This window comes from Manacus candei, unplaced genomic scaffold (assembly GCF_025592945.1).
Source record: "Manacus candei isolate 608988 ecotype Guabito, Panama unplaced genomic scaffold, ASM2559294v1 h1tg000084l, whole genome shotgun sequence".
In the NCBI taxonomy this organism is placed as follows: Eukaryota; Metazoa; Chordata; class Aves; order Passeriformes; family Pipridae; genus Manacus; species Manacus candei.
Genome location: NW_026138132.1, coordinates 2,242,545 through 2,259,886, shown reverse-complemented (window position 1 = coordinate 2,259,886; position 17,342 = coordinate 2,242,545). Strand labels below are relative to the sequence as shown.

At 52.0% G+C, this 17,342-nt stretch overlaps 1 protein-coding gene across 1 annotated transcript; it reads left to right on the top strand.

The window, feature by feature from the left end:
• The first annotated feature begins 11,900 nt into the window (after nt 1-11,900).
• NKX2-6 (NK2 homeobox 6) lies at nt 11,901-14,740 on the top strand. Its single transcript, XM_051811968.1, has 2 exons — nt 11,901-12,030; nt 14,190-14,740. Exons 1-2 carry the CDS (start codon nt 11,901-11,903, stop codon nt 14,738-14,740), a joined length of 681 nt encoding a protein of 226 aa, XP_051667928.1.
• Nucleotides 14,741-17,342: the final 2,602 nt, after the last annotated feature.

The window sequence follows — 17,342 nt, the reverse complement described above, 5'->3', positions numbered from 1 at the left end:
TTTTTAAAGCTCAGTGTGTTCATATAAGAGGTTATTTGAAACATATCATAGTAACGAGAGAGATGCAAGTTATTTTCTTTGCTTATTTTTATAATTAAAGATGCGTAACATAATGAGGCCTATGTTGGATTTTTCTTCTGCAACGAAATAAAATGTCAAATTTAAGGGGTTTTTAGTGTCTGAGTCTTTCATTATTGACATTATTGTTGACATTATTGTTGACATTATAATTTTTTTTAAATAATAAATTCCTATTTTCCTGGTCCTCACCCTTCCTGAGTGGGGAGAGAAGGAGGGAGAGCAGGAGAGGAGGAGTGTGATCCCTGATATAAAAACGGCTGGGAATGAAATCTGGGAGCAGACTTTTTCCTTCCTACCTGCATAGGTATAATATAAAATATAATATAAAATATAATATAAAATATAATAAAAATATAATATAAACTATAATATAAAATATAATATAAAATAAAATATAAAATATAATCTAAATATAATATAAAATATAATACAAAATATAATATAAAATAATATAAAAATAATATAAATAATATAAAAATAAAAAGCAGGGGGGAGGGACAAAAAAAAGCCCTTCCACAATAATAATAATAAAGGACAATAATAATAATAAAGGACAATAATAATAATAATAAAGGACATTGTCTCCTGCTGTCGTGATTCAGCCACTCCAGGTGGGAATGTGGAAGGAGTTAAAAAAAGAGAAGTGAAGCAGGAGGCTAAAAATATAATCCAAGTGCAAACAAATTGCCTCAGGGGGGTGGTTCCCCCCAGGAAAAGTCTTGGAGGGGGGTGAGAGGCAGAGGGAAAGGCAGCAGGAATGCAAATGGATGCAGGTGTTATAGGTTAGAAATCAGGGATTCACAGCCACAGTTATAAAATGTAACATATATATATATTTATTATATGTAGTTCAGGGTGAAGAAGTGGCCAAATTAATCTGGTGGATTTAGGGGGACTCGATTTAGCCTGGAAATCCTTCTTAACCAGAGAATGCTGGAATGGGTTGGGTTGGAAAGCACCTTGAAGATCCTTTAGTTCCAACCCCCTGCCTCGTTCATGGCCTGCTCAGAGGGGAGGATATTCCACTTACAAAGTTCAGCAGCACGAGGCCCTCACAAAAAACGGCTTTTTCCAACAAATCCACCTTTCCAAGCCCTTCCTTTCTCCCTCCCAGTGCACAAACCTGGATTTCACTGGTTCCTCCCCCCCAAAAGAGGCCAAAATCGGTGTTAAAAGGAGCATCAGAGAGATTTTGCTGCAGCCCCCCCTTATCTCAGCCACAGAGAGGCTGCAGAACCCTGGGCAGAAAATACCTGGGAGAGACACAGGAGTTTTATTCCAGACACCAGCTGGAAAAACCAGTCAAACCTGTATGAGCTCATGTGGGGGGAATGTCATTATTTTCACACAGACAGGATTTTTTTTCTTCTTCTTTTTTTTTTTTCTTCTTTTTTTTTTCTTCTTTTTTTCCCCCCCCTCTTTGGTTTTTATTTTGAAGCAGAGCAAAACTCCTGGGATAACCCAGGATGATCCTTGTTCCCTGCCCCTTCCCAATTCCCCCCCTCCAGCCTTTCCCCTGCTCTGGATGGGCTGATTTGAGCCCGAACACCCCAACCCAAACTGGCCCTACTGGTTATTTAGAGCAAAAAAAAAAATCATTTTTATGGAGAATCCTGTTCCCTGTGGAGTAAATCCCACTTGCTTCCATCGGATTTCCTTCAGGGCTATTTTTCAGCTGCAGGCACGGAGGGTTTTGTGCTGCAAAAACAAATCCCTGGATGGGCTGTTTTGGCTTGGAGGGACCCATAAAATCATCAGCCATCCCCAGCCTGGGGCCCAAACTCCAGCAGGGCTCTGCTCTCCCATGGGGAATTCTGAGTGTCCCATCCAGCAAAAAAGAGCCATTTATTTTGCTACTTATTTATTGTGCTATTTATTGTGCTATTTATTTATTTTGATGGCTGTGCCGATAATTAAACCTGGAAGCTTTTTCCATGGCTAAATAAATAAATAAATAAATAGCCCATTTTATCCATTCTCTGAGCAGTTGTTGTGAGGCTGAAGTGCCTCCCATGTTGTTCCTTAGGATTCCCTTCTCCTGGCTGGCCAGGATTTCCGTGGGGCTGAGGTGTCCAGGTTTCCGTGGGGATGAGGTGTCTGGCTGTGGGATGGAGCTCACATTGGAGGTGAATTATCTGGGAAAGGTACCTTGGATCCCTCCTGAGTCGTGCCTTTATTCCTGCAGGCCTGGAGAGGAGCAGGACCCCCCTCCCAGGGCGCTCCTGGAGAAACCACAGGCATGGAAAACACTCAGCAGGGGGGTCGGAATGAGGTGGTCCTGGGGGTGCCTTCCAGCCCAAACCACTCCAGAATTCCATAAAAACCAAAAAACTCCATCTGAACCAGCAGAGGAGAGCACAGATGTTTCCTTGGGGTTGTTATGTTTGGTGTGACCCCAGGTTTCCACCAGCATCACTCAGCTCCCTGCCCCAAGAACCTTCCCGTGCATCCACGGGATATTTATTCCCCTCTGGCCCGAGGGGAATCTTTCCTTCCTCTGGGCAAAGCCAACTGCTGCCAGGAGGAAGGAAGGAGGAGGCTGAGGGTCCTGGATGAGATTCCAGTCACCTCCTGGAGAGGTGGAGCTGCCAGGGCTGAGTCAGACACATCCCAACGACGCAGGAGCGTTTTCCTCCTCGTCACTGGGAAGGTGGGAATGGTCATCCCAGCCCTGATCCCACTGACACAGGAATGGCCATCCCAGCCCTGATCCCACTGACACAGGACAGCAGGAATAGCAAATAAATAACCCTCTGCTCAGATATTTCTGCTGGAAAAAGCTCATACATTTTCCTTCTATCCTGCATTTCCAGGAATTTGCTCAGCAGACACCAACAAAAGCCTGGGAGCAGCACATCCCATGGTGTGTCCAGGCTCTGGCAAGACATAGGAGTTTTTTCAGCACCCCCTGATGGGCCTGATATGGTTGGATAAATAATACAGTGATGTTTCCAAATTCCAAGTGCTCTGGCTGCCTGTCACAGCCCCTCACTGAGGCTGGAAATGTTGTTTTAATGCTGTAATATTCTCTCACATCACATTCATTGCCCCCCAAGCGCCTCAAATGAAGCAAACCAACAATCCCAGCTTTAGGCCACCTCCAACACCCCAGCTCAGCTCAGATGGGAGCTCCCAAAATATCCTGGGAGAAGCCAAACTGAGCCAAACTAGGGATGGATTTGGTTGAAGGGAATAAAACACAGAGATGCTCCTCTTCGGTGAAGAATTTTGGCCTCCCAGCTCAGCTGCAACTTGATTTAAAGACAATTATCGTTGCAATGTCCCGACTTTGGGATCCGGGCGCTGTGGCAAAGGCCGGAGCTGGAGCTCAGAGTTCATTCCTGCAGAATTCCCACCTGGCCGGGCCGCTGGGAACGGGGTCAGAGCTTTGTCATCCCCATCGCTCCGCAGGATTTCTCAGGCAGCTCCGGGGCTGCCAGGAAGTGATTAAGAAAGCAAAGGAAACAAAAGCGAGTCAAAGAGCCCCGACCCCGCTCCCCCTCTTCCCCCTCGGCGATTACTCAGGGTCCCCTTGGAAGCCGCTCTTGCGTCAAAGGATGGCACCTAAAAAGGAGGGATCGCCTGGATTCCAGCCCGGATTCCAGGAATCGCCTCGACTCCAGCCCGGATTCCAGGCAGGGAGGGTTGGGGGTGATTTGGGGCAGAGCCTCTGCCCACCCTTGAGAGCTTTGCTCGGTCCCCGGGACCCCCGTGCAGCCCCAGAGCTGGCACTGGGATGGCACCGGGCAGCCAGAAACACAAAGCCGGGCCATAACTTCCCCCCAAAAAAAATCTGGGGACGCTTCAAAGCTCATCCGCCAAAAAAACACCCTCACCCCTCCCAAAAAACCACCGTCCAGGGTCACAAAAACTCCGCGTTTCAGAGCAACGAGGCGACCCAAGGGTTGGTTTCTCCCAACCGTCCCAAAAAGCCGGCGGGATTATCCGCTCCCCTCCCCGGGAGGCTCCTCCCGGGAGGCTCCGCTGTGTTCTCAGCTGGTCCCTTCGCCCCCGGGCCGGGGCACAGCCCGACATCACCCCACTGTCCCCCCCCCGGCTCCCACCGCTGCTGGCAGAGCTCTAAAGATAGATCCCAGCAGAGATTATCGGCCCCGGCTGTATTAATAGAGGGCAGCTGCTCTTGAAAGAGCCTTTTAACTGAAGAACGAAACTTCGGTGTATTTTTAAAAGCCTTTTAAGTGAGCAGAGCTCCCCCTCCTCTGCTCTGGCACACACACACACACACTCCAAGCACCCAGGGCATGGCTTGGCCCTGGAGGGTCCCTTTTTGTCACCTGCTGGCTCAAGGGCTGCTCTGCCCTCTGTCAGGGGCCAGGACACTGCTCTGTCCCTTCTCCATCCCCAAGGGACAGTGGGGGCAGGTTTGAGGAAGGGGAGGGGGTGTTCCAACCCCCCTGGGTGGTACCCCCTAAATCCCATTTTTATGGGCAGTGAGTGTCCACGTGGCACCTGGGGCAAAAGGGGCTGGATTTGGGACCCAGAGCGCTGCCCTGGCCCTGCAGAGGTGCTGGGATGAGCATGGAATCTCTCACTGGGTTGGGTGGGAAGGGACTTTAGGGATCATTTAGTTCCAAACCCCCTGCCATGGGCAGGGACACCTCCCACCAGCCCAGGTTGTTCCAACCTGGCCTTGGGCACTTCCAGGGATTCAGGGGCAGCCACAGCTTCTCTGGGCAACCTGTGCCAGCCCCTCCCCACCCTCCCAGGGAGGAATTTCTTCCCAATATCCCATCTGTGACATGGAATCACAGAATGGTTTGGGTTGCACAGACATTAAAACTCATCCAGCCGTGGGCAGGGACCATCCTCCACTATCCCAGGTTGCTCCAAACACCATCCAACGTGACCTTGGACACTGTGCCAGGGCCTCCCCCTGTGAGTGAAGAACACCCGTGGTTGTTCACAGGAGGTGCCCAAGTCGTGTTTTCACTTCCAAACCCCAACCCGGGGCAAAATCTCTTGCTGTGCCATGAGAATCAGCCAGGGCAAACCCCACGGGAGAGCAAGAAGGGTTATTCCCTGTGGGAATAGAGGGTGCAAACGCTGGGATTTGTGCCCGTGGAAGGGATGATGGAATCTCATCCATGTCCCTCTGGGACAGGGAGACACAGCCCCAGTTTGGGACTGGAATTGGGATGATCCCGCTCTCCCGGGCACCAGGAGGACGTTCCTAACCCTGAACACACTCCAGCCACACACTTGTGCTCTGGAGGAGGTTATTCCTCTTGGCAGCCCTTCAGCTGGAAGCGGAAAATCCCAGCTCAGCAGGATTTTTTAGGGTTTTTTTATTTAATTTTTAATTAAACTCCAAAAAAAAAAAAAAAAAAAGGACGTCACAACCCCCAGCACCAAAAAGGGGCTGCTCTGGGTGAGAAGCAACTCCAGCTGCTCCTGCACGTCTCCCAGCCCCGCTCAGGAAGTTGCTCACAGCCAGTTTATGTGTTTTAAGGGTGGGGAGGTTGACAAATAGGAAATTTAGGACATGTCAGAGCTGATAACACATGATGCATTTCCCCCCCTGCCCTGTGAATTATTCGGGGCTGGCTTTTATTTTGAGCCTCGTCGTGCCTGGGATTGCAACGTGGGGGCAGCCACAGATGACATCAGAGAGGCAGAAAATTCAGCAATTCTGGGGTTTTAGAGCTTATTTAAGGCAGATATTTTAAGTTACGTTCTCGGGCCGGCGTCCAAGAGATCTTTTTTTCTTCAAATCTAAATAAACGTCTGCCGTTTAAAAAAAACAAAAACAAAACAAAACAAAACAAAACAAAAGCAACCAAAACAAAACAAAAGCAACCAAAACAAACCAAAGCAAAGCCCAAACCCAAAGCAGAAATTAAACCCCAGCACGTGTGCCAGGGTTTTCCCAGTAAAAACCAGGAACACAGAACGACTCGGGCAGGGCTGGATCCCTGAAAACCACGGAGCAGCTGCCAGAGGGAGAGAAAGGGGTGCAAGAGGAACCCCCTTTTTTTTTTTTTTAAGTGAGAATGTTGCAGTCTGGGGGTCAGAGAGGTGGAACTGAGGGGCAGGGGGAGCTTTTTAAAAGTATTTGGAAAGGTTTTATGGGACTTTTTCCAAGAGATCCCTTTTAAATCCCCTCCCCTGTGCAGCTCAGGGGGGTGATGAGGGATTTTACACCCCCCTGGAGGTTGGGGGGGCACAGCTGGGCCCCACACTTGGGGTGTTCCTTTGCTTCCCGAGCATCCAGCAGGCACAGACCAAATTCCCCCTTCCCTGAGGAGCATTTCCACCCCAAACATGGAATCCCACAATGGTTTGGGTTGGAAGGGATCTTAAACATCATTTAATTCCACCCCCTGCCACGGGCAGGGACACCTCCCACTAGCCCAGGTTGCTCCAACCTGGCCTTGGACACTCCCAGGGATCCAGGGGCAGCCACAGCTCCTCTGGGAATTCCATCCCAGGGCCTCCCCATCCTCTGAGTGGGGCAGAACCAGGTTTTTTCCCATATATATGAGTTTGGGATGCTCCAGCCCTGCCAGTGGGAGAGACGGCAGCCCCTCATCCCGCTGGGAATGTCTGGGAGCTGCAGGGGGGAGGCTGGGAAGGCACCTCCAGCTCTCAGCTCCCCGCAGGGGGTTCTGCTGGAGCGCTTTATTCCAAATTCATTTCGTTTCCAGCAGCTCTTGTGCCACCTGCTGACCGAAGGCTCCCACCACACCCAGCACCCCCCAGTACACCTCGACACAGCCCAGTACACCCCAGCACCCCCCAGTACACCTCAACACAGCCCAGCACAGCCCAGCACACCCCAGTACACCCCAGCACAGCCCAGTACACCCCAGCACACCCCAGTACACCCCAGCACAGCCCAGCACAGCCCAGTACACCCCAGCACAGCCCAGTACAGCCCAGCATAGCCCAGTACACCCCAGCACAGCCCAGTACACCCCAGCACAGCCCAGCACTGTCCAGTACAGCCCAGTACACCTCAACACAGCCCAGTACACCCCAGCACAGCCCAGCACTGTCCAGTACAGCCCAACACAGCCCAGCACAGCCCAGTACACCCAAGCACAGCCCAGTACACCCAAGCACAGCCCAGTACAGCCCAGCACAGCCCAGCACAGCCCAGTACCCCCCAGTACACCCCAGCACACCCCAGCACATCCCAGCACACCCCATCACAGCCCAGCACAGCCCAGCACAGCCCAGTACAGCCCAGCACAGCCCAGTACACCCCAGCACAGCCTAGTACATCCCAGCACAGCCCAGTATCCCCCAGTACACCCCAGCACACCCCAGTACACCCCAGCACAGCCCAGCACAGCCCAGTACAGCCCAGCACAGCGATGCTGCAACGTGCACAGAGTTAGAAACTCGACCACCCGCTGCAAACCCGCTGGATTCCCTTCATCCCATGGGAACAGGGCGGGAAGGAGCAGGGATGCTCCTCCAGCTGCCTCCTTAAAACAGTGACAGACAAGCCTAGAGAACGCGATTTTCTGAGTCCCAATGCCCTCCATCTGCCAGCGCCGGGGACACTGAATTATTCATGACGCTTCGCCAAAATAACCCCGTCTAAAAATAACTCCTCTGCTCCAAAGGCGCCCGGAGCACTTTTAACCCCGAGCAGTATTTTTGTCTCCCGGCTGTGACACAGCAAAGCCCTAAAAATCAGCGGTTCCTGCCCGCCCACTGCTCTGGAACGGCGGGGCTGTGGGAGCGCAGAGAGGGGGATTTTTTCACCCTTTCAGTCCTCGGGTTTGGAGCTCGGAGGAGGAGCGGAGCTGCACATCTCGGCTGTCCAAGCAGAGGGCACTGCTGGCTCAGGATTCGAGCCGGGGCTCAGGGGTTTAAGTCAGTCCTAAAGTCCTGCTGGCACAGCAAACTTCTGCCTGAGTAGATATCGCTGCAGCAGCAGCTGAGAAACAGAAACCACCTTTCCACTTAATCCCCCCGGTTGCAACAGGTCCCCAAAATACCGGGAGTAATTAAAAATGGTGATAAATCCCAGCTGAAGAGAACAGTGGCACAGAGCACCAGGGAAGGGCTGGCTTGGCTCAAAATGGATAAAATGGGGGGGAAAGGAGATAAACAGAGATAAATCGAGGCTAGGAGGTGCCAGCCTGCCCCACTTTGGGGGGCTCAGCCTTGTGACCCTGCTCCTTGCACTTGTCCCATCCCCATGTCCTTCCACCCTGCCCACCCCTGGCAGGGATGTGGCTCCATCCCAGAGTCACAAAGAGGGTTCTCCATGAAAACTTCCTAAAGTTTAATTTCACATCTTCATATTTTTATATTTCCATCCCTCAGATTCTGAAGCAAAGCACCTTTCCCTGCTTTCCCACCCCCTTCCCCCTCACGATTATTAGAAAGCCTTGGAGAGGGAATCTGCTCCCCTCACCCTCCAGAGTTCACTCTCTGCCACCAATTCCATTTTCTCTGCCACCAATTCCATTTTCTCTGCCACCAATTCCATTTTCTCTGCCTTTTGTTCTGTTCCGCTGATGAAAAAGGACAGAAAGCAGCTGGGGAAAAAAGCAGAGGGTGTAGAAAACCCTTTTAAGTTCAGCTTCAGCTGCATCAAAGCATTCACGAACTCCTTCGAGGTGTCTGTACGTGTGCTCCGTGCTTGCAACACCTCCTGCGTCCACCTCGCTCGTTACTCCCTTTATTCCCATGATATCCCAATTATTCCCGGAGTAAATATTCTCATTATTTGAGCCCTTTAAAAACACCTTAAGAACAAAACCTCCCGGTAGGACAGGAGCGCTGGAGGGGGGGGGGGGGGGGGTTGGCAGAGTCGGGTTTCCAGGGCTTCGGATGCTCCTCCGACATCTCATCGGGATCTTGATGCATCCCAGAAATCAGATACCCGCAGAAATCCCGCCGTTCAACCCCGCCGGTGGATGGGAGCAGCTTTCTCCTGCTTTCCCCTAACCCGGTTAGGAGGAGCAATAAATGTCCCTGCGGAGCCGTAACCGCATTAACTCCCGATGGTGGCTCGCGATGGATCCTCCCCGTCTCCTTCCCGGGAATTCCCAAGGGGCAGCTCCCCCCAAACGGGGCCTGAGCCCTCCTGGATGTCTGGGAAAGCTCCCGGACGCAGGGCAGGGAGCGGAGTTGGGGCTCCGGGCAGCAGGGTTTGGCAGGGGAGAAGCCGTGGGGGCGATTTAGGAGCCTCATCCCAACCTCTGGATGCTTCCGAGGCTGCTCTGCCAGCAAGGGAGGGCTGGGTGAGACCCGGGATGGTCACTGTTCTGAATTAATTATTTCGTTTTATTCAGTAATAATTTTATTAATTCATCAATAATTTTATTAGTCACTACCTGTTCTATATTATGGTATATTATTATATATCATCGTATTGTTGTATTTTATTCTTATACTGAAAAATAAAATAGAATTCATAAAATATTTGCTATGTTATGCATAGTGCTAAATATATAATAATTAATGTGTCATAGATAGAAAATAACCAGTTAAAGACTCGAAGTTAATAAACTGAATTAATCCTGCTAAAATCCATTTTCCTTCACTCTCCCACTCAACCCACCCCGCGCTGCTCCCTCCGCAGGTCCTGAGAGCCAAATCCAGCCTCGCCATTAATCTCAGAGTCATTAGGGGAGGATAAAGGTACTTACCCCAATTCCTTCCTGCTCGTCTCGATCCCAGCCAAGCATTTCGCGTCGGCGCCGCCGCCTCCCGCCAGCGACGAGGTGTAAAGTTACCGCCTGTTTGCTCCTGCCTTTCGGTGCTTTCAGCCCCCAACGAGCCATTTAGACGTGGCAATGAATCCAGCCGGGAATTGGGAAGGCGCTGGGCGGGTGGGACACAGCCCCGGGCTGGTAACTTAATTGTACAATAACACCCCAAGTAATCAGAACTAAGAATATATAGAAAATAATATAAGTAACATGCCAGAATAAAATAAAATAATAATGATTATAAATAATAATACCCCTCAAACAGCCCAATTAACACCTTAGTCCTTTTTGAAGGACTTCACTTGAAGCGAAGGAAAACTTGAATTCCAGTGCTGCGATTCCTGACCCTGTGCTGGAAAGTCCTCCTGGCGTTTACTCCTTCGTTTGGGGCTCAATTTTTAGCACTTGGGGGAGAAAGGAAACCCCCAACCCGGACTTCGAAGGGTTTTTGTCGGGTAGGATCATTTCAGGCCGTGGTTTGTCGGGGAGGGAACTGCCCGGGAAGGGCTGGGTGGGCAGGAGGCTCCAGCCCGGGCTGGTTCCAGGAGCTGCAGCGTCTCTCCTCTGCTGGATCAGGAATTTTGGGGTCTGGGAAGCAAGTGTAACAACCCATAAAAGGCAATAAAAGCCATCTGAGGGGAGAGTGGGTGCTCTCCACAGGGCAGAACCCCCGGAACGGGGCCTGGGCTTTGCCCCCCCCTGAAGGGATCCAGCAGATGCTGAAGGGATGTTCCACCACGAGCCCACAAATTCATCCCCTCCCGCTGCCAAACCCTCCCAGGGAGTTGGGCTCGGGGTTTCCCACGTTGTGTTCAGTCCTAATTCCCACTTTACACTGGAGAACAGGGATCGTGGGACCATGGAAAGGGACCTTAAAGGCCGCCCCGTGTGCAGGGATGTCCCGTGGGGGTGAAATCAGGGAGCACAGGGGCTGGGAATGAACCCGGGTGTTCCACAGGGATTAGGGCCGACCCGGGGGGATCTGAACCACAGAATCACAGAGTCACCGAGCTTGGAAAAGACCTCTGAGACCATCGAGTCCAACCTGTGACCCGACCCCACCTCGTCACCCAGCCCATGGCACCGATGCCACATCCAGGCTCTGCTTAAACCCCTCCAGGGACGGGGACTCCCCCCCTCCCCGGGCAGCCCATTCCAAGGGCTGATCGCCCCCTTTGGAAGGAGTTTCTTCCTAAAAGCGGCGCTTCTGGGCCCTTTTGTGGCCGAGCCACTGTATTTATTTTCCCTGCCGTGCCAGCCCCTCACTTCCTCGCCTGCCTTTAGGTGGTTTATTTATTCAGCCCCCCCTCCCAGCCCGGTTTGGCCGTTCCGGTGCTGCGGGAGATACCGGCCCAGCCCAGACACAAACGAGCCCCGGCTCTGTCAGGGCTGTCAGCAAACACCAGCGCCTGAGGCCGGCCAGGAATTTTAATTGAAGTCGCCGGTCCCCGGGCTCAGATAAGGCCCGGCATCACCCCACGGGGGACCGCGAGCCCACCCCGCTCCCCAAACTCCTGCGGGGTGCCCTGGCCCCGCTCCGTGCCCTGGCACGGGGCTGCCGGCTCGGTGCCCGCCCGAGGCAGCACTGGGACATCCTGGGAGGGAACTGGAAGGGAACTGGGAGGGAACTGGGGCCCGGAGCTGTCCCCGTGTCGCGAGGGCTCCTCCAGCGTCCCCCCCCCCACCGCCCGCAGGAGCTTGGTGGTCTGCGCTCCTTATCAGCCCTTATCTCCCGAAGCCGCTCGCTAATGTGACCTTAATGGAGCTAAATCGACTCGATTTGTTTTATTGCGGCTTAGCCCAAACCCCAACAGCCCTTTCCAGCCCCCCCCTTCGCTCTTCCCTTGTTTTGGAAACACGGAGGGAAGGGGCTGCTCCTTCCTCGGAGCTCGGGGGGGGCAGCGTGTGGGGAGCCGGAGCATCCCGGGCTGCAGGGAGAGCCCTCCGGGGGACTGTCCCTCCTTTCCCTTCTCCCTGCGACCCCCGGGGACCCCCCCGAGCCCGGTGGGCCGGCGGGGGCCGGGGGTGGTGCCCGACCCGGCGGCTGCGGGAGGGTCCGAGGCGGGAGCGGGGCTGGGAGCGCTCGGTGGCTCCGGCACCCCCGCGGCCCCCCGGCCCCGGGAGATGCTGCCCACCCCCTTCTCGGTGAAGGACATCCTCAACCTGGAGCGGCCGGAGGCTGCCGGGGGCCCCCGCGCCCCCTCCGGACCCCGCAGCGCCCGCAGCCCCGAAGGCGAGGACGAGCCGCCGCCGCGTGAGTGACCCTCGGGGCCGGGGGGGCGGCGGGGCGGGGAGGACTCCCCTAAAGAGAGGGACAGAGAGACCGGGAGGACCCCACAGAGCTGCTTTCGTTCCTCTGGAGCGGAAAACCGAGAGCAGCGGAGCCGCTCGTTGCATCCTCGCACGCCCCTTCCCACCGCTCCCGGTGGTCCCCGCCGCGGGCCACGGCCAGTTCCCTCATTTTTCACCTTTTTTCCCCTTTTTTTCCCTGTGATATGTTTGGGGGGGGGTTGTTCAGGGTATTTTCGGGGCATCCCGGTGAGCCCCGGAGCGCCAGCGCATCCCCCGTGCGCTCCCGGAGCTCCGGCTGCCCCGGGGGAACGGAACGGAACGGAACGGCCGGGGGGGTGGATACAGCTGGGAGGGGGTGGATATAGGACAGAACTGGGGCTTTTTCTGCCCCAAAATCACCCACCGCCACCGTTTCCGATGACAACCCCCGCCCCGTGTCTATGCTTCGTAGATCGTCCCCGCCGGGGACGCCGAGGCGCTCCCGGGGATGCTCCGGGGCGGTCCCCGAGGGGGGATCGGGCGTGTCCCCCCTTCTCCCCGCTGCCAAAATCCCGCAAAGTTTCCTGCGCTCGTGTTTCCCCAATTCCCGGCGGCCGCGGAGCGGAGGAACGGGGAAACCAGTGGGAGCGGAGCGCGAGCACTGGGCGGCACTGGGATCCAGCGGGAGAGAGCGGGAGGGGGCGAGAGGAGCCCGGGGTGGGCTCTGCCCGCTCCGCACCTGCATTCGGAGCCCTCCGACCCCCCATTTCCCCGCAGAATCCCCTGGAACTCCCGCAGGAATGCTGGGAATCGCCTGCCGGGGAACCCGAGCGCATCCCAAGAGCCGGGAAGCGGCTGCATGGAATGATCCCAGTTGCTCGCGTGCCGCGCGAAATCCCGGCAAATCCCAAAAAAACCGAACCAGCGACTCCTTGGAGTCTTCTCCCGGAGCCAACAGTTTTTCCTCCTTCATTCCCAGCCCTTTCGGTTTTTTTTTGTTTTGCTGGAATTCGCAGGGATGTGGGATCCCCCTTTCCTGGGTTCTGGAGGTCTGGGTTCCATCCCTCCCGTGCCCCACTTTCCCTGTGCCCCTCAGGCTGGAGCTGCCCAGGGCGGCACTCCCAAAATATCCCAGGAATCCTTAGGAGGCACCAAAAGCAGCCGCTATCCAGAATTAATAGAACAGCCTAATTCTATCAAAAAAAAAAAAAAAGGGGGGGGGCGGGAATATCCTTAAATTCCCGTTAAACATCAGAGGAAAGTTCATGTTAATTTATCAGCTATCAGCCTTAAATTTATTAATTTATCAATTTATTGATTTATCAACTATCAGCCTTAAATTTATTAATTTATTAATTTATCAGTTTATCAACTATCAGCCTTTATTTATCAAATATCAGCCTTATATTTATTAACTTATCAATTTATTGATTTACCAACTATCAGCCTTAAATTTACCGACTACCAGCCTTCAGTTTATTAATTTCTTAATTTATCAACTGCCAGCCTTAAATTTATTAATTTGCCAATTTATCAGTTTATCAACTATCAGACTTAAATTTATCGACTACCAGCCTTCAATTTATTAACTTATCAATTTATTGATTTATCAACTGTCAGCCTTAAATTTATCGACTACCAGCCTTCAATTTATCAATTTCTTAATTTATAAACTCTCAGCCTTCGATTTATTAATTTCTTAATTTATCAACTATCAGCCTTAAATTTATGGACTATCAGCCTCAAATTTGTTAATTTATCAGTTTATTGACTATCAGCCTTAAATTTATTAATTTAATAATTTATTGATTTATGAATTTATTAATTTATTAATTTATTAATTTATTAATTTATTAATTTATTAATTTATTAATTTATTAATTTATTAATTTATAGACTCTCAGTCCTAAATTTATTAATTTCTTCATTTCTCAACTACCAGCCTTAAATTTGTTAATTCATCAGTTTATCCACCATCAGCCTTAAATTTACCGGCCATCAAGCTTTGATTTATTGATTTATTAATTCATCCCCTATCTCAGCCCCGTTTCACCTTATTCCCGAGGGATGCCGTTCCCGGTGGAATGGGAAGGGGGATGGATTCGGGGCTCACTCCGCCGCGTTTTTTTTACTTCTCTGCAGGGAAATGTTCGCTCGCCCCTCCCTTGGAGGGGGAGGAGGAGAAGAAAAGCCCCCCCCGGCCGCGGCAGAGGAGGAAGCCGCGCGTCCTGTTCTCCCAGGCGCAGGTTTTCCAGCTGGAGCAGCGATTCCAGCGGCAGAAATACCTGGCGGCGCCGGAGCGGGAGGAGCTGGCGCGGCTGCTCCAGCTCAGCCCCACGCAGGTGAAGATCTGGTTCCAGAACCGGCGCTACAAGAGCAAGAGGCAACGCCAGGACAAATCCCTGGAATTGGCCGCCCACCCCCCGCCCCCCCCGCGCAGGGTGGCAGTGCCAGTGCTGGTCAGGGATGGCAAACCCTGCCTGGGGGGTTCCCGGCCTTACCTGGCCTTTGCCAGCCTGTCTGCCGGTCCTTATTCCTGCCGGTCCTGCTACGGCTCCTGCGGGGCTGGATTTGGGGGGGGATATCCCGGGCTGCCCCCCGGTGCCACCCCCGGGAGCCTGGGAATGGCCAGCGCTGCCCAGCTCCCACCCCCGGCCCTCGGGGGGGGGCTCAGGGCTGGCAGGTGGAGGTGAGGACGATCCAGGAGCCAAATCCAAAGGATTCCCGCCAGCCCGGGCAGCGGGACCGCTCCAGCACCCTTTCAGCAGAGGGAAAAACCTGGGAAAAGCTCCCTGGAAAAACTCGGGAGAAGCTCCCTGGAAAAGCTCGGGAGAAGCTCCCTGGAAAAACTCGGGAGAAGCTCCCTGGAAAAACTCGGGAGAAGCTCCCTGGAAAAGCTCGGGAGAGAAGGGGATGCTGCCACCCCAACACTGAGACTTTGGGGAGCCAAGGACTCTGTTATTTATTATTAAACACGAGGATTTGGAGTCTGGCCCCTCCCAGCTCCCAGAGGATTTGCTCCTCCGGGATTTGCTCCATCAGGAGGGTGTGAACACCGGATTTCTTCCTAAGGACGAATGGAAAACACACACCACTGTTGTTTTTTTGTGGACAGCATTGAACGGTTTGACTTCTTCTAATCTTTTGAAATATATTTCTGATTTATGTGTCTTAATATCTCCCAGCACAGGTGTCCATTTCTGTCTTTATCATTATTACTATTACTATTATTATTATTATTATTATTATTATTATTATTATTATTATTATTGATTATTTGCAAATAAAACCCCAGTTGATAAAATGGTGTTTTCACTCTCGCCTTCCCCTCACTTTGTATTTGGAATTTTTCCATCCGTGGTTTTGGCACCTGAGCATCAAAAACCTAGCTCACAGAAAAAAAATTAAACTCTAATTAAATGCTAATAATTAATGCAGAAAGATAATCACCTTGTGGTCCAAGCTCAGGGAGCTCCCAAGGTTTAACCCCCTCCAAGGTTTAACCCCCTCCAAGGTTTATCCCTCTCCTTAACTCCTGACAAATGTTTTCAGCTCTCCTGGTTTTTCTTTGTTGCTAAAATGGGTTTGTAGGTACGTTATGGGGCAGTTCCCAGGATCCCACTGGGGGTCGGTGCCACCTGAATTATCCCAACCCCATCCCTGAGCAACCAAGAGGTCCAGGATTCCTAAATCAGGATCCAGCATCAAATGCCTTGATTATATTTATGTATTGATTATATTTATATAATATTTCTTATCTATTATTATAATATTATACATATTATATTATATTTTATATATTATTATAATGTATATTTATATGTCTATCCCTATTTATTAAATTTATTAATAAATAGGGATAGACATTTATTAAATGCATTTAATAAATGTTGCTGATTATATATTGATATTAATACATATTAATAAATATATTTATTAATAAATGTATTTATTAAATACAGGAGAGCTGGATGTCCCGGTGACACAGAGTCACCACCACACAGGACAGGGGAAATCTCCCCCTCTCCATCCCTGTCCCTTTTCCAGGCTGTTCCCCCCTCTTCCCACCTCATTCCCAACAGCTTCTTATCCTCCCCAAAAGACTTGCAGGAGGCAATTAAGCTTTTATCTGTGATCCCACTCAGCCCCATCACTTCCCAAATGGGACATCCCTGCCACCCAGATCAAACCAGAAAATCCCCCTGGGGGAGATAACTCCTCTTCCTGCTGCTCCCAGGCTCTGGAGCCCCTGGAAAGGCCTGGATCCTGCCCCTTCTCCTCCCCTCCATCCATCCACACTCACTCAGGGATATCTCCTGGAAGCAGCTGGGGCTCAGGGCTCTGCCCCAGGGGAAGATTCCATGGGGTCCTTGCACTGGGAATTGCTGCTGGCACCGGGAAAAGCCCTGGCAAAGGGCAGCATCCCAGTGTGGGGGCTGAGAGGTTTTCCTTGGAGCTTCGGCAGCAGAACGAGGCAAAGCACAGGGAACTCCCCCGAATCAACACAGAAATCCAGGAAGGAAATCGTTTCCCTTGCCAGCTCAGGGTGAAAAGGGTTTTGGAAATGGGAATTATGAGTGCAGGGGGAGTGTTTGGGCAGCACGTGGTGGGATGGTTGGGGCTGTCCTGTGCAGGGCCAGGACTCCAGGATCCTTTTGGATCCAACTGAACAGCTCCAGACGTTCTGGGAAGTCACCATTTATTCCCCTGTTGTGGTTTGGGAAGTGATAAACTGGAATTAAATGATCCCTCGGGAAGAGAAGCCCTTCTGCTGGGTCTGGAGCCCGGAATGGTCGTGGATGGACACTGGGTTGAGCCCCTGTGGGTGCAGGAGAAGGGGCTCTGTGGTGGGAAAACTGTCCCCTAAATCCAGAGGGACCCTTTGGAACCCCCCCACCCTCCAGCAGCACCTTCCCCAACCCCTAATTCGCTCTCCAGAACCAAAATTTGGGGGTTGGAGAGTCACAGTAAAACCCTCGGCCTCCAATTCCTCCATAAATCTTCCCAAATTCCCGTTCTCTGACTGAATTATTGGAGCTGCTGAGGTTTTCCGAGCATGCAGTGGATACAGGGGGATATTTTCCAGGCCAGCAGGTTAAAGAAGGAGGGGAAAAAAAAGGGCAGGATAAAGCAGAGTTTGGGACAGTTTGCACAACCTGCTCCAGGCTTTGGGCTGCTGTAACCAAACACCCTCCTGTAAAATCAACAAAGTCCTCGGGGGACTGCAGGGAAATCTATTGTTTCCCTTTTTAAGGTTAAAAAAAAAAACACGCCCAGGCTTTTCAGCTGAGGGGA

Bases quoted from the DNA above. Each gene is read 5' to 3' on its own strand.
- NKX2-6 (XM_051811968.1), top strand. From the start codon at position 11,901: ATGCTGCCCACCCCCTTCTCGGTGAAGGACATCCTCAACCTGGAGCGG. The intron at 12,031-14,189 runs GTGAGTGACCCT...ACTTCTCTGCAG, and splicing joins CGAGGACGAGCCGCCGCCGC to GGAAATGTTCGCTCGCCCCT.